General features: G+C 34.0%; 1 protein-coding gene and 2 long non-coding RNA genes across 5 annotated transcripts in view; 2 read left to right on the forward strand and 1 right to left on the reverse strand.

Moving 5' to 3' along the window:
• GLRB (glycine receptor beta) overlaps nt 1–25,635 on the forward strand; it is a 109,476-nt gene that overhangs the window by 11,220 nt on the left and 72,621 nt on the right. For both annotated transcript variants that reach the window (XM_069105625.1, XM_069105626.1), the window contains exons 3-4: nt 22,012–22,118; nt 25,176–25,243. In XM_069105625.1, coding sequence (XP_068961726.1) covers nt 22,012–22,118; nt 25,176–25,243 — 175 coding nt within the window. The remainder of the gene's footprint in view (nt 1–22,011; nt 22,119–25,175; nt 25,244–25,635) is intronic.
• Nucleotides 1,258–13,208, forward strand: LOC138175199 (uncharacterized). The gene is made up of 3 exons (XR_011171924.1): nt 1,258–3,989; nt 8,721–8,825; nt 10,007–13,208. It is a non-coding gene; the product is annotated as an uncharacterized lncRNA (long non-coding RNA).
• LOC138175198 (uncharacterized) overlaps nt 14,163–25,635 on the reverse strand; it is a 29,129-nt gene continuing 17,656 nt past the window's right edge. Inside the window, exons 2-4 of one of the 2 annotated variants that reach the window (XR_011171922.1) lie at nt 15,498–15,652; nt 14,829–15,005; nt 14,163–14,369 (exon numbers count right to left, since the gene is read on the reverse strand). This is a non-coding gene — a long non-coding RNA (uncharacterized lncRNA). The remainder of the gene's footprint in view (nt 14,370–14,828; nt 15,006–15,497; nt 15,653–25,635) is intronic. The other variant, XR_011171923.1, reaches the window with a different exon arrangement.

Below are 25,635 nucleotides of genomic sequence, written 5' to 3' on the forward strand. Positions count from 1 at the left end.
AGAGAGAGAGAGAGAGAGAGAGAGAGAGAGAGAGAGAGAGAGAGAGACAGAGAGAGAGAGAGACAGACAGAGAGAGAGACAGACAGAGAGACAGAGACAGAGAGAGAGAGACAGAGACAGAGAGAGACAGAGAGAGACAGAGAAAGAGAGAGACAGAGACAGAGAGAGACACACACAGAGAGCGACACACAGAGACACACACACAGAGAGAGACAGACAGACAGACAGAGACAGAGACAGAAGGTTTTTCTTTGCTTTGTTTTGTTTTTAACCACTATTGTAAAGATAGGCTGCTTTCTTATATTGGCTTTGCCATAGATGCAGCAGGTATAATGGAAAGGGCACATACAATGTTTCTATTTCTACCACTTGTTTTGCTTAATCATCTTCCTATGTAGGGATGTAAACAGTTTGCCCTTATTAAATAACATTGTTTTCTTTTTTCCCTTTCCTGTTTACCTTTATGCCTCTCTTAAGTCTTATATTTGAAAATCAAATTTTCCTTTGAGTTCCGGTGTTTTCATCAGGAAAGTCTAAAAGTACCCTATTTCACCAAATGTCTATCTCATACCCTCAAAGTTTATTCTCAGTTTTGCTGGGTAGTTGATCCTTGGTTGTTGTTGTTGTTGTTGTTTAAAGCAATTAGGGTTAAGTAACTTGCCCAAGGTTACACGGCCAGTTATTTTGGGTGGGTGTTAAGTATCTGAGGCCATTGCTGATCCCGGGTCCTCCTGACTCCAGGGCCAGTGTTCTTACTCACTGTGCCACCTAGCTGCCCCTGATCCTTGGTTGTTATCCAAGCTTCTTTGCCTTATGGAATATCAGATTCCAAGCCCTCTGATATTTTAATGTGGAAGCTGCAAGGTCTTGCATAATCCTGACGGTGGTCCCATGATGTTTGAATTGTTTCTTCCTGGCTGCTTGCAGTATCTTCTCCTTTATCTAATAATTCTGGAATTTGATTATAATATTCCTTGGTGTTTGCAATTTTGGATCTCTTTCAGGAGGTGATTGGTAGATGCTATTGATGACTATTTTACCCTCTGATTCTAGGACCTCAGGGCAGTTTTCTTGATGATTTCTTGAAAGATGCTGTCCAGGCTCTTTTTTTGGTCATGACTTTCAGATAGACCAATAATTCTTAAATTATCTCTCCTGGATCTATTTTCCAGGTCAATTATTTTTCAAATGAGGTATTTTACATTTTCTTCCATTTTTTTCATTCTTTTGACTTTGACTGATTCTTGATGTCTCATAGACTTATTAGCTTCCACTTGCCAACTTTTAATTTTTAACCAATTGTTTTCTTCAGTTAGCTTTTGTATTTTCTTTTCCATTTGGGTAATTCTACTTTTTAAGGAGTTGTTTTCTTCAGTGTACTTTTTTTTTTTCCATTTTCTCAATTGTGTTTTTAAAGGAATTGTTCAAATTTTCTTCTACCTCTCTCATTTTACTTGTAAAATCCTTCTTGAGATCTTTGAAGAAGACTTTTTGGGATTGGAACCAGTTCATATTCCCCTTTGAGTTTTTGGATGTGGGTATATTGACAATATTGTCCTCCCTGAATTTGTGTTTTTATATTCCCTCTCACCAAGATACTTCCGTGGGGTCATTGTTTTTCTTAGTTGTTTTTTTGCTGATGTTGGTTTCCTTTTTTCTGTCTTTTAAATTAGATCTCTGCTTTTGGGGGCCAGGGGGAACTGTCCCAGACTTCTTGTGCTGGGGACTAGGGGCCTGTTTACTGGTTTTGTGTGCTGGGGCCTCAGGTGCTGGAAGCTGGAAATTGTAGTGGTCTAGTAGTTTACCTGGTGCTGAGCTGGAGCTGGTGGTCGTATCTAGTGTGTGTCTGGTCTTGGCACTTGCCTGCTCCTCCATCATGGGTGTCTGAAGCTTCTGCTGCTCCACGGAGGTGAGGCTTGCCACTGGCTTGATGGGAGCCCTCTGTCCTATAGTGGTCCCCTCCAGGCACAAGAAGAGGGATCTTACCCCGTTATTCCCCCTAGCCTCCCAAAGTAAAAGACTGCTCTACCCCATCTTTCTGCTTTCTGCAATATTCCAGGATTTTTCCTGGGGCAATATTATCTGCATTTTTCAAGGTCTATAAGGAGGTTGAGAGCCACTTACTGCTTACTCTGCCATCTTGACTCCCAGAAGTTGAATTGTTCTGCTTAATAAGTGGAGTTAATGCTATTTCCTTTTTTTTTTGCAATAATATATTGAGTATCTGTATTGAAAAAATATTTTCTCTTCTCTTCTAAATGAATTATAATATACCCTTGTTAATAGGTAAATTGTCACAATATTTTGACTGTGATTCTTAATTTCTCTCATTAAGTACCATAGGGATACTAAGAGTACCTGAAAAGCACATAAAATTACAAAAATTTATTACAGATAGTGTCCTGTGCCAGATTTCTAAGAGATTTGCTGTAAAATATCAGCATGCATTGACTTGAATTTAACTTCCTCTTCTTACTGTCTGCCTGATGTACTCAAGTACAGTGTGGATTAATCCAAATATCAATAAGTTATATTGTGAGAATGACAATTAATACTTCAAATATTTATCATTGTGTTGGTATGTTTTCTTTTTCACTGACACTAATTGCAACTCTACTTCTCAACAGACTGTCTTGGAAGTTTCTATGGTTGAAAAATTCATCATTTTTGTTTATGTTATGGACCCTTTTGACAGTCTGGTGAAACCTTTGAACCCTTTCAAGAACAATGTTTTTAAATGTATAAGATAAAATACAAAGGATTATCAGTTTTATTGGAACACAAGGAAATCAGTTAAATTGAATAACAGTAATCTCAATATATATTTTTAAAAAGTATACAGACTACAAATTTAAGACCTTTGTCCAGACTACAAATTAAAGACCAATCTGGTTGGCTCATCCAAACCAAGCTAGGTCTAAACCAATTTGCCACAGATGACATGTATTTTCTATCTTTGAGTTCATAATTAAAGCTTTTCTATCCTGGTCAGAAATATCAGTTTCTGGGGCGGCCACATGATGCAGTGAGTAAGAGTGAAGGCCCGGGATTGGTTCCAGCCTCAGACACTTAGCACCCACACAAAATAACTGGCCGTGTAATCTTGAGCAAGTTACTTAACCCCAATTGCTTTAAAGAAAGAAAGAAAGAAAGAAATATCAGTTTCCATTGTCCTGGTTACATTTCAGAAAGCCAGGATCATCTCTACAACACAGTGAAGCAAAAGACAATTGAAATTAAAACTTGGATACTTTTGTTGTTTTAACCTTATTGGGTCCCTTATGATTTCTCTTTAATGTTTACCTTTTCCTTCATCTTTTAAGTCTTGTATTTGAAAGTCAAATTTTCTATTATGCTTTGGTCTTTTCTTCTTGAACATTTGAAGTCTTCTATTTCATTAAATATCCATTTTTCCCTTGAAGGATTACATTCTGTTTTGCTGAGTAGGTTGTTTTTGGTTGTAATCCTAGTTTCTTTGCCTTTCAAACGCTCTATTATTTTAATGTGGTAGCTGCTAAATCTTATGTGGCTCGACAATATTTAAATAGTTTTCTTCTGGCTGCTTGAAATACTTTCTCCTTGACCTGGCAACAGTGGAATTTGGCTATGTTCCCAGAAGTTTTGATTTTAGGATCTCTTTCATATGGTGATAGCTTGATTCTTTCAATGTGTATTTTACCCTTTGGTTTGAGGATATCAGGGCAGTTTTCCTTGATAATTTCTTGAAATGTGGTTTTCAAAGTGTTCTTTGATCATGGCTTTTAAGAAGCCCAGTAATTCTCAAGTTATATCTCTCTCTTTCTCTCTCTTTTTTTTTTGTGCTTTTTGCAGGGCAATTGTGGTTGACTTGCCCAAGATCACATGGCTAGTTTTTGTGTTAAGTGTCTGAGAATGGATTTGAACTCAGGTCCTCCAGATTCCAGGGCCAGTGCTCTATTCACTGGGCCACCTAGCCTCCCCAAGTTATCTCTTTTCAATCTATTTTCCAGGTTAGTTGTTTTCCTCATGAGGTATTTCACATTTTCTTCTATTTTTTTTTCATTCTTTGATTTTGTTTTATTATTTTGTGATGCCTTGTTCACTTCTGTTTGCTTAATCATAAGTTTGTAAAATAATTATTATTGTTATTTTAATGAGCTTTTGTACTTTTTTTTTCTATTTTGACCATGCTATTTTAAGGTGTTATTTTCTTTATTATTTTTTGGTTCCTCTTTTACTAAGTTGTTAATTATCTTTTTGTAATTTTCTTCCTTTGCTCTTTATTTTTTCCTCTACCACTCTTATTTCATTTTCAAAACAATTTTTAGCTCTTCTAGGATTTTTTGTTGGACTTCTGTCCTGTGTAAATTTTTATTTGAAGCTTTGCTAGTAGGTCTTTTAATAAAATCATTGTTTTCTGGGATTGTGTCTTGATCTTCCCTGTCTCCTTTATAGATTTTGTAATTAAGTTCTTTTGTTGTTGTTCTTTGCTCATTTTCTAGCCTATTTCTTCACTTTGAACTTTATGTTTAAGTTGGCCTCTATTACAGGGGTTGGGTGGCACTGTACCCCAAGCTTCAGAATTTTTTTTTCACTGCTGTTTTCAGTGCTAGTTCTGGGGTTTGGGAAATTTTTGGTACTTCTAAGGTGGTGTGTTCTGAGGAGAGGTGTGGTTTCTGGCTTTAGGTCTACACTCTGGTCCTTACCTAAGAAGGGCCCCTGCTCCCTTGGCACTGGAAGCAATATTGCCCTCAGGTATCTTTTTCCCTCCTGACCAAAAATGTTCCTCTCTCTTTGAACTCTGACCAGGAAGTAGGTCTAGAGAATGGAGTTACTTAGCAGCATCTGGTTTGTTCCCAGTGCTGGCACAATGGGCCTTACTAATCATTTCCTCACTCTTAGTCTGATCCCCTTACTGTCTCAAGCTGGAGATCTCCCAAAGTTGCTGCTGATTGTATGGCCACCACGGGTATTTCCTCCACATGGACTCTTGGCCAGTCCTCACCCTTGTTTTAGGGGCTTCTACTTCAGAACTTCTAGGTTGTTTTGGGTAGAAGCATGTTTTACCCAACCTTTTCTTGGCTCTGCTGCTCCAGGATTTGATTTGAGGCATTGTTTTTAAGTTGTTTGGAGGGGAATGTTTATAGAGGTTGGTAGTGCTTCCTCTACTCTGTCATATTGGCTCCACTTCAGCTTTTGTTGTTTTATGTTAAATGTGGAATCTAATTAAGGAAAAAAAAAAAGAATTGTATAGAATTTCTGCTTTTAAATCACATTGATTACCTGATATCTTGATGACAATATGTAGGTCTCCTCCTATGTGATTTCTATTTTCTGGATTGTGGAACAACTATTTCTTGCTATTTAATATCCATAGATTCAGTTCAATTAAATTTAAAAAGTATTTATTAAGAATTTGCTATGTGTAATGCACCCTACTAGATGCTGGGAATACCAAGGTGAAAAATGATGTAGTCTCTACCTGTAGTGACTTTATAATAAGTCTAATAGGTATATGGCATATGTCAACCAAAGTTCAGGGGACTCCTTAGTATGCCTTAACACATATATGCAAAATAGTGGGAGAAGTGTGAAGAGCTCTAAGAAAATTTAAAGAGGTGTGCATGTGTGTGCATGTGTGTGTGTGTGTGTGTGTGTGTGTGTGTGTGTGTGCGCATGATATTCAGGGACTGGGAAAGTATTGAAGAAAACTATGGTACCTGAATTGAGGTTTTAATGAAGATAACTTTTTAATGTCAAATTTTATACACGAAATAAGTTAGTTTCCCATATACATCATCAATTTTAGAACTAGAAGGGAGCCTACACCATTGAATCAAACTCTCTCACTTTACAGATGAGCAGACTGAAGTCCATAGTGATCCATAGACTTGCTCAAGGTCACACAAGCAGCAAATGGAAGGCCTAGGGTTTGAACTAAGCCACTCTGAATCCAACTTTCACATATATATTTTTTTCCTGTGGTACTGTATGTCACTGGTTAACTTGAAGGTAGTGATTTCTATAATGTAGCAAGGTGGAGAATAGAACTTGTAAAAGACTGTGAAATTTATTTTTAACTACCTAAAGTAAGTGTACCACTTCTACTTTGCATATCATTGATGTACAGAATTATTTTTGTAAATAAATTATTAAAAAATTATTCAAATTCAGGTTCATCAGAATATCTAAATGAATGTCATAAATATGGAATCATATTTCAGGAGTGCTATTTAGGACGACAGTAACACATTGATTTAACTCTGTAATTGAATATGTTGGATGAATTGAACCAGTTTGACCTTTGTGGCTCATCTTGAAGGAAAGATGGATACATATGCATTCTTGAAAACAAACATTCACATGCCTGAGGATTCCACATCAAACTAAGCAAGTGTTAATCTCAACTGCAGAGGCCTTGTGGGATTCTTTGTATTGAAATATACCTGTCAATGGAACAAGTGGCATACCAGGCATATTAATTCAGCTATATTGCTAAACTCTATAACAGCCTCCTCTGTGTTGTTATTTAAATTCCTTTGCCATTTGCCTTGAACATCTGTTCAATAATTTAGTCTTAATTGAAATGGTATAGAGAGCTGAGTTTTTCAGTCTGCTAATTGATTACCATGTATTTTTTTTTTGAGACCACACAGTTTACCAATGCTTTCAACAATCTAAAATATAATACCTTAAAATAGACTATTCTCCCTTTGGGTATTAACAAAGCATTGTTACAAAACTCTATCTCTATTTTTTTATTAAAAAATGTTTATTTATTTTTAACATTCATTTTAAAAAATGACCAGTTCCAAACTCTCCCTCCATCCAGATCCTTCTCTATGCACCAAGAAGACAAGCAATAGAATATCAATTATACATGTGAAAGCTTATTTTCATATTAGCCAGAAAACTAATCTCTTCAATACCAACATTCTCTCATTACTTTGTTATATAGATTAAGATCATGAAATGTTATAGTTCTAGAAGGATCAAAATTTTAAGGAATTCAAAGGGTATGCTCTAGCATTTTACCAAAAATGACTCGTTTACAAGAGTAAGCATAAAATGCATTTTTGAATATATATATGTATATGTTTTATCTATATATCTGTATATACACACATATACATACATATATGATGTACACATTCACATGCATAAATACACACATATGCATGAACTCATCATATAAGAATGAAAAACCATGGATAAACAGTTCAAATACTATATTAATACCTTGGAGATATTTTAAAAATCAGAGGATGCCCTTGCCCTTTAGGTAGTTGGATGAATATTTCTTAGAATATTTGGAGAAAAAGTTGGGCAAGATGGAAAGAATAAAAAGATTATTCAAATATTATAATAGAAATACCTATACTGATAAAATCCTGGATCTGTCAAAGGGTATGTCAGATTTAGCACATCTCAAATCATGGCAACTTAAATAGTGGAATATTTAATTGATTTGTTTTATTCAGTCACTTAAATTTCTACTCTTTCTGATACCATATAATTATCTAGATTTCTTCAACATAGTATGCATTTATATAAAATATATATTATTCCTAAAAATATTGTTGCTAAGAAATGACATTGTATGTCACACACTCCTTTTAATAGATGTCATATAAACATCTACCAACTTGCTTAAAGATATTCATGTTGAATCTGATTTCCTAATATAGAAATCCAAATTCAACTTCCGCTCTTCTCATAAGGATACAGTATTTAGTTTATTGATAAGATTATAGGATAATGATAATAGTAACAATAATATTTACATACTGCTTTAAGGTTTGCAGAATGTTTTGGATGTGTTTTATGATTTGATTTCCATAATAACTTGACAAGGTAGGTGCTATTATTATCTTCCTCTTACTAATGAGGAAACTAATACTGAGAAAAGTTAAATGCCTTGTCCAGGGTCACATAAGTGTCTGAAACAGCATTCAATCTCAATTCTTCCATCTACAGTGGTTCCCTACATTATTCTTCACACCCTTTCCAATACTGCTGCCAGCACCACCACCATCAGCACCACCACTAACAAAATATGCTGTGGATGCCTATGCTAATTTAATACAATACTCATTAAATTCTTCAGTTATTTACTACTTAAAGAAAATTTTGGCATGAACTCCTAAATAGGACCCACAGTTAATCCAACCCCCATTGTACACATAAACAAACTGAGGCTTAGCAAGGTTATATTGCTTGCCCAGCATCTTATTTTTGTAACAAGTGGCAAGTCTGGGATTGAAATCAACATATTCTGACTCTAAATTCCCAAAGTACTTTTTTTGCTACCACACTTTCTCAATATTTCTACGAGGTGTTATTATTCCATCCTTAAGTATTTCCTGAAATTTCATGACAGATGACTCCTGCTCCCTTTTCTCTCGTCTAGTGTGCTCACACACACACAAACACACACCCACACACATACACACACACACACATACACACACACACACACACACACACACACACACACACACACAAAGAATGTGAAAGAGCAACAAAGAAATTCCCAAACCAGAAGTGAAGCATAGAATGCATGTTCCATTTGCCTCAGTCTTTCAGGAAATAATACTGAAGATACTCTTCAGGATCTTCAGAAGAGATAAAGGTGAGTTAACTAGAAGCCTCTAATTGAAATTGTGATGAAAGATTTCTGTTGAAATGGTATATAATTCATTTGTATATGCTGATAGTTTTTCTTTTCTTTTTTTTTTCAGTTCATAGGATCTAAGAGTCTTGAGAATAAAGATGACATTTGGTGTCATAATACTCTTCCTAACTGGAGTAATTGTTATGGCCAGTACATTAACCATGTCAAGAAGGTAAAATCATTATCAGTAACCATAAATATCATGATCAGAGGAAAAATATTAACTTGTAGTGTCAATCAGTTGAGCAAAACTATATAATTTTCAAACTTAAATCATCTCTTGACTGCTAGAGGACAGTTGTGCAGTTAGCTCTAAATAAATATATACATACATTTATACACACAGATGGTGTTCATATATCTGTTTCATTGTACATACACACTGTGTATATGAAACCCATCTGTATATATGCAAACACATACATATATGTATACATGTATGTGTACATATTTGCTCATATGTATTTTGTGCATATGTATGTGCATGTTTATTATATGTGTGCATGGAAGTGGAAGAAGTATAGCTCTAAGATTTTCATAATGTTGAAAACTTTGTGTATGTAATCTCCCTTTACTGATGCAAATAGGTAGCTTGACTATAGTTTATAGTCTTAGAAAATTCCCTGGAGCATCAAGAGTTTCAATGACTTTCCCATAAGCACATAGTCAGTAAGTGTTAGGATTTGAATTTAGATATTTGTCATGCCTCCAAAGCCTTGTCCTCTGTCTACTATTCCATGTTGCTCCTCAAGTAGTAGACAACTGCCAAATAATTAAAATTCAGATTTTAAGATTAACCTTTGTGTTTTACTATGATTTAATATGACTTCTGATAAAATAATAAAATTTAAATTTAGGCCCAAACTAGGAAGATCAAAAACTATTTTTTTCTTATTCTTATTTGCATTTTCTGGAAAGACAGAAGGACTGTCAACATCATGCACCAAGAAGCATGTTTCTGAGTGCAGCTGTCTTTTGTATGTCAAAGTTTGCCTTCTGCATAGCATCCAACATCACTATTAGGTAAAGAGGACATAAGAGAGTGATCAAGGGTTTTTGCTTTTAGAACAACGACAAAAAAAGAATCCCCCCCAGAAGCCCAGCCCAGTTAAGATGTGATAGAATACGTCAGCTAAATCCTCTTTCATTTTCTGCTGCAGTGATGGACCCAGGCAGACTACATTAGAGAAAGAATTAAGGAACTCAAGACAAACAAGTTCCCTAGGGATAGATAGTGTGTTGATGGATAATGAAAAGTTAATTATACAAATAAAAAATAATTATTTCTTTTAGTGCTGTTCTTTGATCCCATAGCAAGGAAACAAATATTTACATTCTGTTCTATTTCTACAGATTATTGAAGCTATTCAAGAAGAACTTTGGTTGTTGGACTGGTCTTGATCAATGTGAAAAACCTGTTTGTTAGCAGAATTGACTAAGCTCACCTACAGTAAACTCCATGTACTATCTGAAAAACACAGATAGAAATCACTTGAACTGAAGACAACTTACCTGAAATGCATGGTTCTATCAGAATTCAAGAGAACATAATGTTTTAAGGCACACTAAATTAATATACTTACTTCCATGTAAGAGTAGGTAGAAGGTAAAACTCTTGTAGTAGTCTTCTAGAATAAATATTAATATGTACTTGGTATGAAATTTCACCTTCCACATGGAATTTTAGTTATTTTTTCTAAAATCAAAACAATATTTTGTATCAGTATTTCCTCATATTTTAGTGTCAGACATACTTATTATCTTCTAATGATCTATTTTATTCTCATTTTTATAATGGAATAACTGCAAATTAGAAGAACTTTCTATATCATTCTAAAATGGTTATTATTAAAATTTTAATTAAAAATGTGGTCAGGTCTGTAATAATTGCTCATGAATTCTTAGCTTTGTCCTCACTCTTGATTATGTTTATAGCAAATATAATTTTAAATGTACCTATAACACAAAAAATTCCCTTTATTATTCTAGATGAGGTTCCTTTGTACTTAATCTTATTTATTGATTACCCCCTGCATTGGGAAATTTTTTGTCTTTATTTTTAATATTACTGGTCTTCTTCCCAACTATGCACAGAGATTTCTCCTGTGTTCACAGTATAGGACTTGTTTGATATTGCTTATGAAGAATCTGGGGCTTCATAAAATGGCTCTAATTTTAAATTGAAAGATTACCAATGGTAGTGTAAAGATTTGTGTGACATATAAAATGTTGTATCCTGTGATATGGTCTTGAGTCACTGAGTGATTTCAAGTGTGGCATACCACAAACTGTCATCCTTACCCCATTCAAAAATTGTATAGAAAGAATACATTCCAAAGGAGATTACATCTTTTATTTGATTTTCTAACTTTGGCACTTAAGATCTTATAACATTTTGATTTTTTTTAATAAACTATGATTTTCTTCCCTTTGATTGGTATTCTGTGAATACCAATAGAGTGAAATGTTTAGCAATGGAGGCGATTTTCTTTGCTTCTGAACCACATAAATCTTACAGATGAGAAATTACATAATAGATGACTACAATCACCAGTTACAGCAGAAATGTTTTGATGCTAGCATGGTATGTGGTATATAGTAAGTGCTACATAAATCCATATTGACTGACTTACTTTTAAGTGAGCACTAAGAGCCCAATGCTGAGCATAGCACATGGCAATTCAATGTTTATTGAACTGATATGGAATTGATATGTTTAATAAATTTTAAGGCCTTGTTCTCACAGTACAGAGGTCATGACATATAAGAAGGCATTGAAGGAACTGAGGTGGGTTAGCCTGGAAAGGTAAAGACATAGAAGCATCATGCTAGCTATCTTAAAATTAGTGAAGGCTTGTCACCTGGAAAAGAGTTGAAGTTATTCTGCTTGACTTCTCAGAGAGAAGAACAAGGAGCATTGGCTTGATATAAGGAATTAGAGCTATCTAAAAGTGGAGTGAGTTCCCTAAAAATTACTGAAATATTCAAGAAAAGACTATACGAACACCCGTTGAATGTTATAGAAGGCATTTTTGTTCAGGCACAGCTTAACTAGAATCTGTTTTTTTTGAGGTCCTTTCCATCTCCAGATTCTCTAATTTTTAGATGCAGGTAAGTTGTAGATTATATAAATGACGACTTTTTTTTTTGTTATGGCATGTAGAAAATTGTGGCTTCCCAAATCTCTCTACTTTTTCCTATTTGCAATGGCCTACCATACCTGTCTGATTCAATAAAATGTCCAAATGAGGTAATATAATCTTTATATGAAATCCTTGGCAATTGAGCGAACAATATACAACTATCTCACAACATGTGCTGCTTTAAGACTTGTAATAGAGAGAGTGGAACTCATGTATGGAAAACTGTTTCTTTTAAAACTCTAATAGAGACTGCTCTTAAAAAGAAATAGGCTGGGAATCCTTTGTATCACCTTTTTCTGATTGTTGTGCACTCTGTAAGTACTAGAACTCAAAATGTGCTGGCATTTTTGTGATATGTTTAACAGGAGGAAAGTTTTTTAAACCATTTAAAAATTATTATTATTCAGGATATCCTAGACCATGGAGATAGTTGAAGTTGCTTTATTTTTTGGTACATAGTTTCTGCTTTGTACAGGTTTGAGAGGTTGTAGAGATGAGAGAAAATGTTTAGTCTTCCATTTTGTTGCTGTTGACATGACGTAGAAAGAGAAAGCCTTTTTGACAAATTTCCTATTCTAATCTCTCTCTCTCTCTCTCTCTCTCTCTCTCAGCTATATATAATGTAGATACATACATGTTTTGAGTTATCGTTACCCACACTCTAAAGTGCCATTACTCTCACAAAGGTGTAGATGCCTAATCACCTGGTGAACTGACTTGTTTTTTTTTCCAACTGCCCTCATACTAGAAGGTATAGTTCCTAAAGAAGGACCAATATTATGTAACTACACTCAAACTCTCCCAGAGTCACAAAAACAACCATTCCTCCTATGTACAACTTTTGCTCTTAAACTGCAACTAGTATATTTCCATTTATACTTGCAATCATAACACATTTAGCTCCTGACCGCAACTATTTACTTAATAGGGCAAAAGATATAATATCAGAGGTATACAGGCAAAAGAAATAATATCACATTGGGGTTGGGGTGGGGGTGGAGGGAGCATATATTTACATAAACTTGGCAGAAAACACACAGCTGAGGAAATTCCATGTACTTGGGGCTAACTCATAAAACTTTGGTAGGGCTATTATTATCCTCTTTTTAGACATAAGGAAACAGGCAAACAGGAGGTAAATGCCTTGAACTAGTGTCTGAGGCTGGATTTGAACTCAGGTATTCCTGATGTTAGGTCTTCTTTAATGTCATTGGTACATTTGCAATACCACATGAAGTCACTTCTCTGCTGAATTCCTCCCTTCTGATCTTCATTGTTCTCCTCCTAGACGTATCATCTTCTCTTGTGCTGATAAACTGTTTCATTAATTAATTGCCCTTAAAAGGATACCGAGAAAATGTTGCCTCTTCTTTTTGATAGCAGTTCCCTTTAAGCTTGTCCACTTGTCTCTTTGGGAGATATATATGCATATGTGTATACATGTGTGTATGCACATGTGTATACGCATATATATGTCTATGCATACACATACATATACACACATGTATTTGTGTTTTTACACATACGTATGCATGTATGTATAGAACCAAGGAAAAAACTTCAGATAGTAATTCACTCAACAGGATTATGAACAGTCAAATTACACCTCAATACCCCTGCTTACAGGAACAAAGTTGTAAAACCTTTCCTCTTTTTACTTTTCTCTCTCAGACCCTAAAAATGGGAGCAGAAATCATTGAGAACTTTTGAGAGGCTCCATTTCAAATTATGTATCTATCTCTGAATGACCATGAGCTTTTTTTCTTTTATCTCTTCACCTAGATAGGCATCTCACGGCTGAAATTGATGAAGTCGCTGTCTGGTCTGGCTTCATTCAGAATGATAGATCCCTTTTTATGTATGCCCCCTGCTGAAATTCTCCTCTCTTTCCTGAGCTTGACTAATCTAGCCAGGTTTCTTCAACTTCTTCACTAAGCTTTCAATGGCTTATATCAAGGTCTTTTATAATGAATGAATGTGTATGAGGAAAAGCATCAATTTTTTTTTTTTTGCTATGAAATTCACAGTTCTTTTCATTATTTCATCTCTAGACACTTAAATGTTTTTTTTAATTGTGTTAGTTTTACAGTTATATATCTTAGAGCAATTAAATATAAAGCAGCTAAAGGGTCAATACTCTTAGTGAATCCCCCTCCCCACAATTTCAAAGCAATCCTCTTCCATAGGCTGTCTTTAAAAACAAATTTTCTTCATATTTATATTTATTAATTTTTAATGAACACATTTTTTTTTCCTTATCCTTTGAACCATTAGACAGGTCACATGCAAAAGAGGCATCTTACATCCTATGCAAAGTGATTTAAGCCTTTATATTTAAGCCATAGTTAATTTTCTGCACCAAATCTCTCATTTTCCATTTGAAAACTATTTATTTTAAAGTTTTTAAAAATTATACCAAAGTAAATTTTCTACTTCCAGGCATAAAACTATTCACTTGTGCATTGGGCAATATTTTGCATCCTGACCTTAAATAATTTATTTATTTTTCTTTAGAAGAAATAATTTTCTTGCCATGTGGAGCACCAAACAGCTTCATATAAAATGGCTGGTATCTAAAAGGGGCAGAAAAACATGCAATAGTAAATTAAACAATAAAAGCATTTATAGTTTATATTACAGGTAAACTCACAGTAATCCTATTATTTGATGTTGTTTTGTTAACAATATTTTGCTGACAATACTATTTTGTGTATAATCCTGTATAGATCTTTAATTCTAAGGTTTATTACCCTTTTGTATAATTTCCTTTTAAATTTCACCCTTATGTATTCATTGTAAATTGGACTGAAATATTAGAACAAATAGACTTTCGACATCCCCACATACATCATGTTGTAAAAGTGATGGAAATATTGAATTTTCTTGCTTATAGAAAATACACAATTTTGTGCTTTTGTAGTTTGAAATAAATTCTCTTTGACTAAAACTAATACTGTATAATAAATTTACAGTACTTTGCTTCTGTTGGACCACACTGTTTATATGAGGGAATAGAATGCTCTGAAACGTACCCTAATTCAACATCCTCAATTAAGAGAGAAGAAAACAGATTTTGAGGGATGATGTTAGAGAGAAATAATTAACCATTTACAAAGTGAGTTACTTATTCCTGACTCCAGTCAGTGTTCTTTAGAATCCTTTGATGCTGTTTTTCATTGTTTATTCTTTCATGTAATTCCACATAATTTCTATAGCAAGACAAAAAGGGACAAGTTTTATTACCCCCCCCCAATTTTATACATGACAAAACTGACATGCAAGATATTTAAGTCCTATAGAATTCCAGATTTTCAGAGTTGGGAAGGATCTCAGGAACTATCCAGTTGAACTCTTACAGGAAAGGAATTCCCACCATAACATACCTAACTAGTTATCAGGCAGCTTTTGCTTGAAGATTTCCAAGGAGGGTCCACCACTTCTTGAGGCAGCCCATATCAATTTTGTTCAACTTTAATTGTTAGAACCTTTTCCTCTATTAGCAAGCCTAAATTTACTCCTCTACAACTTCTTGGCTCTGCCTCAGTGGGGCAAAGGGAAGAAATATAATCCCCTTTTCACATAACAGCAATTTAAATATTTGAAAATAGCTTTCATGTTCTTCCCAAACCTTCTTTTCTCCAAATATATGTAGCAAATCATTTCAACTAGTTCTTATACAAAATAGACTGAAGGTTACTTACCATCCTCTTGGCCCCTCTCTAGATTTTCTATAGTTTATCAATTTCCTTTTTAAACTGAGTCTTGGTCTTTTTATTATCAGGTTTAGGAATATAATCAAGGTCTTTTGACTTCTGCTTCAAGACTTTCTCCTGCATCTGGGGATTATGGGGAGTGCCTGCACAAGAAAACATATTGTTTGGATTATATTTAATTCGAATATGACATAATTATAATTTGACATGGATGAGTGAAGAATAACGAGAGTAGAAAGCATTTACAATTCCTTACAGAAAGCAGTAAGTGAATAAACTTTCCATCGTGGAATTTGTAGAGTGAAGGTTTTCTTCTGTGGCATAGGTAAAAATGATCAATAGACAGCCTTTTACTATTTTTGGAAGTGACATTAAAGGCCTATAATTCAGCTTCCCCCCCTTCTAGTAGATGATTCTAGTTCATGACAGTTTTCTCCTTTGAGCCACGGATGATGTAAGAGCACACAGATGAGGTAGACAAGGCATAAAAAAGAAAATATTTCCAAACAGGTTCCAACAATTCCTGGAGTATAAAGGAAGAAGACATTCATGAGTGTTGTGTAACATTCTATTCTTTATCTTCATTCTTGGATACTATTAAAATGACAAGCAGCACCACACTTACAGTAGTGCACACACACCCTGTTTTCAAACAATTATAAACCAATTAACTCAGTAATGATATGGGCAGCATCACTATTTGTCTTTAAGTCTCTCCTAGTCACAATTCCATCTGTTAGATAGTAATAAGAGACAAATATAATAAACTTCAAGAAATAAGACATTCATTAGTATATTATAGCTTATGATTTATTAAATGCAAATGCTTTTAGCTCTTTGAAAGGTGACTTAAAATATAGGCTTTTCAAAGTAATTTTCAGTATGTAGATTTAGCTTTGTTAAGTTTTATGCCTAAATCAAATATATTACAAAAGTACATTTTATGATTTTTGTGGAGAAATCACTGAATTCATGTAATGTATTTGCAAAATATAACATATGGTATTAACTATTTATATAGTATTATAAATTATAAATAAATAACTACCCAGTTAGTTAAAAATCCAGCCTATCCTCCTCTCCAAAATCTGAATCCATAAGTAGTCACTCAAGGAACAAGTCAAACACATAGAAACATATAAGATAGAAATACTTCAGTGGATATTGGCATCTCATTGAAGTGGATATTCCTTCCAACAGATCATTTACCTACCCAACCTATATGACTCTTGTGTATGTCTTCACCCAAACCTTTAACAGATTTCATGCAACAGATATTAATCTTTAATAGATAACAAGCAACATTCTGAGGATGTGGAAAGGAAAGCACTTTGCTCATATTTTTTTGGCATTGTATAGAGCACATGGGCAATATGTTAATTCGTCCTTGTTCTAACTACATGACTGTCCCATCTTTGATGAACATATTTCCCTGTTTTATTCCTAGGTCAATGCTATTAATGAAAAGGTCAATAGTTTTGTTTATCAGTTACTATATCTTTGAAAAATGAAGAGGGAACAAGGCATAGTGTATATGGTACTGGATTTGGAGACAGGAAGACCTGGGTTAAATTCTTGACTCATACTTAATTATGTAATCCTAAGCATGATAGTTAACCTCTGTACCTCAGTTTCTTTATGCAAAATGAGTAGTTCATTGGTCTCTAAGGTCATTTCTACCTATAAATCTATCATCCTGTAGACCTTGTATTATTTCTACTTATATATGAGAGACACCTTGTTGGATGAGAATTTTAATTCAGCATTTAAATCCCCAAATCAAATGTGTGTGTGGTTCAGTAGTTAATAAACAGTAAGCATGGTGAGATCTTATACAATAACTTTACCTTTAAGTCAATTGTGTCATTGCAAATATGTAATCTCCTTTGCAGCATCCTTTGTGAAAGCTTGAATGTTTTCTTCTCAAATACCCATCAGGAATTCCAGCAAATTGTATATTGATTGTACTCACATAAAAGCCTTAAGTGTTGAGAAATTTAGCAACAAAAATGTTAAAATGAAGAAATGTTATGTAAGGAAAGGAACTTAAATATTCCAGGACTAGGGGCGACTAGGTGGCACAGTGAATAGAGCACTGGCCCTGGAGTCAGGAGGATTTGAGTTCAAATCCAGCCTCAGACACTTGACATACTTACTAACCATGTGACATTGGGCAAGTCACTTATCCCCAATTGCCCTCCAAAAAACAAACAAAACAAAACAACCAATTCCAGGATACTAACCATTTTGGCCTGGAACATGTTATTTCTTGGACCTCTTCCCCCATTTACTACTACTAGACTGCCTTCCTTGTTGGTATACTTTGATAGATAATAGGGTCATGGAGTTAAACTGACTCCAGCTCATTTATAGCCAAATCATATAGTTACCTATGATGTTGAGTATAGAGATGTTAGAACATCTTTTCCTCCCTCTGTTCTCTCTCCTTCAGAGCCCATAATTCCTGTGGTGACTAAATATGAGCACATTGTGCCCTGCCCCAAATATTACAATTGAAGTTCTTTCTTTGTAGAGAAACTATTGATAATATAGAAATCTTTTGCTCTTACATTAACATACCTTCCTTCCCAGGATAACCTTATCTGTTATCCATATGAAGGAGAGGCTGTCACAGAATGAAACTTCACCTACATTTTAGAAAGAAGGATGGCTGTTTGTTCTCATTTTCTGGACAGGATTACAAAGGACATCCTTAATTAAAAAAATACCCCTTTTGGGGAAAAACTCCTACATATAGAAAACTATAATTTAATTAGATATTGAATATATGCTTTTCTATGTCCCTTTTAAAAAGAAACTAGTGGGACGGCCAGGTAGCACAGCGAGTAAGAGCATTGGCTCCAGTGTTGAGAAGACCTGGAGATCGAATGCCGTGCTCAGACACTTAGCACCCACCCAAAAACACCTGGCCGTGTAACCTTGAGCAAGTTACTTAACCCCAATTGCTTAGGGGCGGCCAGGTGGCTCAGCGAGTAAGAGCACCGGCTCCAGTGTCGGGATGACCTGGATCAAATCTGGGCTCAGATACTCAGCACCACACCCAGAAAAAACTGGCTGTGTAACCTTCAGCAAATTACTTAACCCTGATTGCTTAAAAAAAAAAAAAGAAACTAGCTATCTTTTTCTTGACAGGATAGCCACAGAAGATGTAGTGAAGAAAAAAATAAATTATGCCAGTTAATGGTCAAGTGAGGATTTAAATCTATCTCTTGGGGTATGATTATTCCTTTAGTAGTGGAATGTGTTACATCATATGGCTGTAAAACCATATACATTCCACACATAACTTTGCCTATTAGTAATGATACCAGCTCTGGTTCAGACAAGTGAACTAGAAAGGTCTGCTTTTAATTTTTCTTAATTGAAAAATATTTTTCTAGTTAGTTGACTATTTTTGTCTGTGGAGTTTTTCTCTGGGTTTCATACCCTTCTTTTGTAAATATATAACAGTGCATGATATGGAAAATTATTGATAGGTTTCTTGAAATTGCTTAAATAGCAGAGTGGAATGGGTAGAACAATAGTATGAAATCTAGAAGATCCAAGAATCCCCAAATGTAAAGGCTTGGAAAGACATCATATATTATAATATTTAATATAACATAATATGAAACATAACATAAGCTAAAATAATCTAGTCCAACCTCTTTATATTCAGGAAAACTAAAACCCTGATAAGTGACATTATGCTTCCAGTGTAAGTTACATAACTGTGGGTTATAGATTTAACATTAACATGCACTTGACCAATTAGTGACAGTCATATATCCTCAATAAACCTACCGTCCATTAGGATGTTTTCATTTTCCCTACTTTCTAAGGATATCTTAGAAATTTAGCAGAATATCTTGTATGCAAATATTTTGAAATTATTCAGAAGAAAATGTCTATATGAATGTGAACTTCTCAAGTTTTCAGTGCATAGCTATGTGGGCAGTTCCTTTAGATCTTTTTCAACACTGAATGTGGTAGACATTGCATTTGGATATGTTTCATCAGAAAAATATTGAATTTCATGCAATGCACATGTGAACTGTTGCAAATCACACATTTAAATACTATATCAATGTTTATAAGTCAAAGGGGAACTACATTCTAAACAGTGATACTGTCATCATGTCTTCCAAATGAACACTGAAGCATATGCTTACAACCAAATGAGAATCATAAGGAGTTTTGTGTTTGGCTTGGTTTTAAAAGAGGCAGATAAAGGAACTCTGTTGTTATTTCCTTGTAGCGGATATTTGTTTTCTTGTGTGTAGATTTTTGCTCTGGAGAGAAGTAAAAGGAAGTGGGGATGGCTAAAGGGCAACAATGACAAATGTAGGAAATGTAAATTGAATTTTTTTTTTTGAAAACCATTTGCAAGATTGCCACAGCTCAAAGTGTAGTATTTATCGTAAGCTGCATTGCTGTGCTTTCTTAATTCATATGGCTATAAAATTCATTTGGATTGAAATACATTGAAAGACTAATTTTTGTGTGCTGATTTGGTTTGCTCTCTCTCAAAATCTTTGTTATAAGAGAAAACTTTATAGGACGGACATAGTAGGAAACAGGCATTGAAAAAAAAAAGATCAGTAACATGTAGTTTAAAATAAGAAAAAATAATTTATGAGTGCAGCTTCTGGGTTTTTGCTCACATTGGATCTTTTGCCCAAAATTTATTACCCTAAACTGACTCTTAAAACCCTACCCTTTAAAAAAAAAAACTCAAAGCAGAGGTACCATATCTTCCATGAAACCTTTCCTAATAATTCAAATGGAAAAATTCATCCCTTCAGTTTCTTTTAAACCATTCACATTTTTTTGGAGGGGGGAGGAGGGATGGTGGTAAAGATAACATGGTCTGAGTCAATGATCTCATCAATACAAGGAATTGTGGTGTGGAAGCTCCCCTCACTGATGTAGATTAATAATTTGTTTTACATTGTTAATTTCCTTTGCCCATTTATCTATTGGGGAATAGCTTTTTCTCTTATATATTTAAATGAGTTCCTTATGTACCTTGGATATGGATTCTTTATCAGAGAAACTTGTTGTAAACATTTTTTTTCCCAGTTAACTATTACCATTTAATGTATTTGTTTAAAAGCTTTTCTATTTTATATTATCAAAAATGCTCATTTTATCTTCTTTACTCCTCTCTATCCCTTGTTTGGTGACAAACTCTTTCATATTCATAATTGTGAAAAGAATCTTCTTACTTGCTCATCTAATTTTTTTATGATGTAACTTTTATATTTGTCATGTATCTTTGGAGCTTTTTGTGGTATATGGTGCAGGATACTGGTTTCATCCTAAATTCTCACAGGTTGCTTTTCTACTTTTCCTAGCAGATTTTGTCAAATAGTGAATCATCATCCTAAGGTCTGTGGGTAGTGGGTTTTCAACTTATAGAAGAATCTTCAATAGACTCATCTAATCTCTTGGGTCTTTAACACTCTAAGTAACTTGTTCAGTTAAAGTTGTCAGATCAGAGGTCAATAGTTTGAAAATAACAATGATAATAGCTACCATCTACATTTCAATGTAAGTTTTGCAAAATGCTTTACAAATAGCATCTCATTTTATCCTCATAACTATGGGAATAAGGTGCTATTATGCCCATGTTTAAGATGAAGGAATTGAGGCAGACGGAGGCTAACTGCCTTGCCAAGGGTCACATATCTAGTAAGTATCCAAGGCTATACTTAAATATAATAGCATTTCTCTGCTATTAAAGAGAAGGCAGAAGTCCTTACATGTACTGTGAAGACAAGAATAATTGTATTTTATTGATATTATTATCAGTGAGGAAATGATTTTGCTAAATGTCTCATCAGTACACTCCCCTATCCCCCAAACACAACCATTCCAATAATGAATACAGTGAAATGAACTTGGTGTTCCTTGAAATAAAAGCTTTTATAGACAGTAATATAAAGTTATTTCTTCTTTACACTCTATCTCCTTCTTTGATACCTTTTCCTATGCATCTATCTTTTGATGACTCTTATGCCTACTTTGCATTGTATTGATGCTAAACATTTTTCAAATCACCGCATGTCCTCTCTCAGAGTTTGTCTTTGCCTTTTAGGACTGTCCAGATTATACATTACAAGCTCCTTAAGTATGAGTAATGTTTTGGTTTAATTTGATCTATATGAATTTAGGGTAATAGGATATAATAGGTGGTATAATAAATAGCTTGTAAATATCTTTTGGATTATTTTTATTGATGGTAGCCCCCAAATTAAAAAGTGTTAGAGTCTTTGCTTGGATGATGCATTTATTTTGAACTTCTAAGTCCTCTGTGCAAGATCTAACTCTCCATATAAGTAAATAATGTAATACTAGATTTGTTGCAAATTATGGTAAAAAAAAGCTTAAGATCAGCATTTTGGCATGGGTAAAAAGCTATTCCTTAAAATTAACACTTACTATTGTTTGCTATTCTAATAGTAATCAATAAATTCTTCCTTCTTTCTTTTTTTTGTAGGCAGCAGTCTGCTGAAGACCTTGCCAGAGTACCAGCTAATTCCACAAGCAATATCTTGAATAGATTATTAGTCAGTTATGATCCCAGGATCAGACCAAATTTCAAAGGTTTGTCTTTATGAGGGTATCTTCATCCTTTGAACCTTAAGAATTAAATCCACTTATAAGTGTACTATAAGAATCTGTATAAAAGATTTCTCAATTGGAAGGATGGATGGAAAAAAAATACTTCCAGAATAATTTGGAGCTAGCAAGTCATGTGCTCATATCATCCCCTCCAATGTGTGTGTGTGTGTGTGTTTGTGTGTATTTCCCATAGTAAGTAGATATTTCTAAGATTTAGGAATAAAGTTTAATAAAATCCTAGTGTTGGAGAAATACAACTAACTTACAGGCTAACCACGTTAAAATAGACTTTTGAATTCACAGTTATATTTAAGAGACTATGATTTGTCCTGTGGCAAGCTGTCTTCATGAAAATAAACCATTCTAAAATGTGAGATAATTTTTAAATTGCCTTTAACCTTTTATGGGGAGTAGGGGGAGAAAAATACCAAAATGTTTTAAATAGAAAAGCTAAGCAGCCTGTATTAAATTTACATTTACCTAATTCCTTGAATGAAAAGATACTAATACAATTAAGATCTCACATTATTACTACACTATTTTTTAAAAATCTCTTAGCTTTTACTTTGAAATATATATTCAAAGCAACTGTTTTAGTATCTGCAAAATGATTTGCAATATTAAAATAATACACACATAACACACATACACACACACACTATTATCATTTTTCTACTGGGCCCATTTACAATTTATGCAAAAATTAACTGAGAATAAAACTGTTACCATGATTTATAAAGCAGACCAGTATTCGCCCTAGATGATGACTGTTCAATTAAAGTTCTGATGTGCAAACTCCTTTTTACAAACACAGCAAAACTCTAGGTGAAGAACTCCCTCTGTCAACAAAGATGAGAGTCCCTCTATGACTTAGATTTTAGTTGATAAATTTTGATCTAGAAGGGAATTTGTAGGTGATCAAAAGTTACCTGATAGACAAAGAAGTTTAAACACTTGCTAAAACACTAAGAATTATGTGTAATAATACTAAATATGACTCAAATCAGTACAAATTCCAAGTGCCAAATCAATGTAAAAAATAATAGCTCTGAATTTAGATTTGAGTGCAAAATGAAAAGGCTTTATTGAGGATGTGGAATTCCATATAGGTTGTTAGGAGTGGGTAGAATCTTAAAGTGGAGAGTTCTAGGGAAAGAATTTCAGGTGTGTGGGGGTAACATAGGGGTCATAGGAAGGATTCAAATCCAATTCTCCTCTGACTGAATGCAATACTTGTTTAATTACATTAGCCAGATTCTTGAAGTTAAATTTTTTAATTTAACAAAATTAGTCACAAACGTAATAAATAACATAGTTAGGGTTTGAGTAACTACAAGTCTGGTATGGTTAATTGCTATGATGTCTACACCTCGGTATGCATTTTTTTAAAAAATGAATTGTCTTTTTGTTTGCATAAAAATTACATGTTAGTAAATAAATCACAGGGGAAAACAAAAGCCCATTTCTCTTTTCTAGCTGGTTGGTCAAAAAAGTGCTACCTCTCTGATTAAAATGAAATGAGTTTCCTATATTCAAGACTTGTTCCTCTTCTAAGAAAATCCTATCCCCACACATTATGAGAACTAAAACCATACTTGTCATAAAATAAAATTAAAATCATGAGCAGATTGTGCAGACCTTATTCCTGATGATTTAGAAATGAAATATATGAAAAGGCTCCCCTGGAAAACACTAATAATCCAGGTTGTGCAGTTAAGGACAGGTATGAACATATATCAGATTAACATCATAAGGTTTTTTGTCCTTTACAGAGGAAAAACAGTCTGCAGCTGCTTCGAGTCAACTAAAGTTACAGAACTCTGTTGTAAAAATAGGGGGTTTTGTTCATTACTGGGGCCTATTCAGTTACTTTCAACATCAGCCATGGCCTGGGTTGTCACATGTCCACCATAACCCCATTCACCACCTGTTTTTCATCAGTGGGTGGTTATGTGGTTAAAAGTCCAACTGAACATTTTCCTTTTGCTCTGCTCCCCCCTGTAGCATTACCCCCTTCCCCAATCCACCAGAGGCCCACAATGCAAAGAGAAAGGGGTCTATAATAATATTGCAAAAGTCCTCCTTCTGTAAACATTCTTTTTTTTTTTCTTGAAAGTGAGGTGAGCAGCTATAGTGTGAATTTCATGTAAGTCTGATTTCCTTTAAAATAATTAGTCAAAATTAAAAAAAAATGTTTTATGTTCAGTATCAAATACAATGACATTGCCTCTTTCCCCTTTTGAAATAAGTTTCTTTATATGGTTAAAATGACTATATTGAAAATATTGGTAGAAACATACAAGTCATCAAGGTATATTTTGTTAATTTTTTAACGAAGAACATGAATACCATGACTTTTATAGGAGGAAATTTTTAAAACCACGTTGAAAAAAATTATCGATATCTAAATGTCTTTTTCTGTGTGTATACACATACGTACATAAACACACACACATGTATACACACATTTGTGAGTATATATACATGTGTATGTGAGTGTATATATATGTATATATATCCTTTTGGAGTAAATGATAACATCAGTAATTAATATTACTACATAGTGATAAATCCAGCCTATTTTCATTTCTAAAAGTTTTGTTGTAGGGCATGGTAGGAATGGGGTAGTCAACCTTTTTACATTTTTAAGCTTTGCAAAGAAATTTATACATATTGTCTCACCTGTTCTTCACAGTAGCATTTTGATGTAGGTCCTGCAGATTATTACCCCATTTTTCAAATGACGAAACTGAGGCAAAGAGATGTTGATGGCAAACCCATGGTCATTTAGCTAGCATGGGTTATAGGAAGGATTCATATTCAATTCTCCTCTGACTGAATGCAATACTTGTTGAATTACATTAGGCAGATTCTCAATATTTTCAGTATTAATTGCTAATAATGAAGAAAATATTTTGAGACTGCACTGTAGTGACTCTGTAAAACCATAGTGAAAATTAAGTGTATGTCACTTAGAAGAAAAGATCTTTCTGACCGTGTTACTTACACAAGCTCCTCTTCTTACCTTTGTATTTATAGGTATTCCAGTTGATGTGGTGGTCAATATTTTTATTAACAGCTTTGGCTCTATACAAGAAACAACAATGGTAAGAATAAAATTTGAATATTCATATCCAGATGAGTTTAAATATTTTCATGTGTAGTTTTCTGTAAAGCTGAGTGTTTTTTTTTTTCAATGAAAAGATCATGTGAGGTTGTAATTAAAATCAAGGTTAAATTCTTGTTTTGAGTAATTATGGGTTTGATATCTGTTGCTAAAGTAAAATATGCAAAGGCTTTCAGGGCCTTATGAATCATGTATGGAATAGAGAACTCCATTTTCCCCAGAGTCTAATTTACTTCCTAGCTGAAATATAACAATAATTCTACATGGTATTCGAATAGTTTGAAAGAGTTAACATCCCTGAATAGCTAACTGATTACGATCAGTGAAAAATTTATGCCCTGGGAACACTGAGGCTACAATTGTCATGATGTG

The sequence above is a fragment of the Petaurus breviceps genome, unplaced genomic scaffold (assembly GCF_028583685.1).
Source record: "Petaurus breviceps papuanus isolate PSGF00001 unplaced genomic scaffold, PetGlider_PUasm1.0 76, whole genome shotgun sequence".
Lineage (NCBI taxonomy): Eukaryota > Metazoa > Chordata > Mammalia > Diprotodontia > Petauridae > Petaurus > Petaurus breviceps.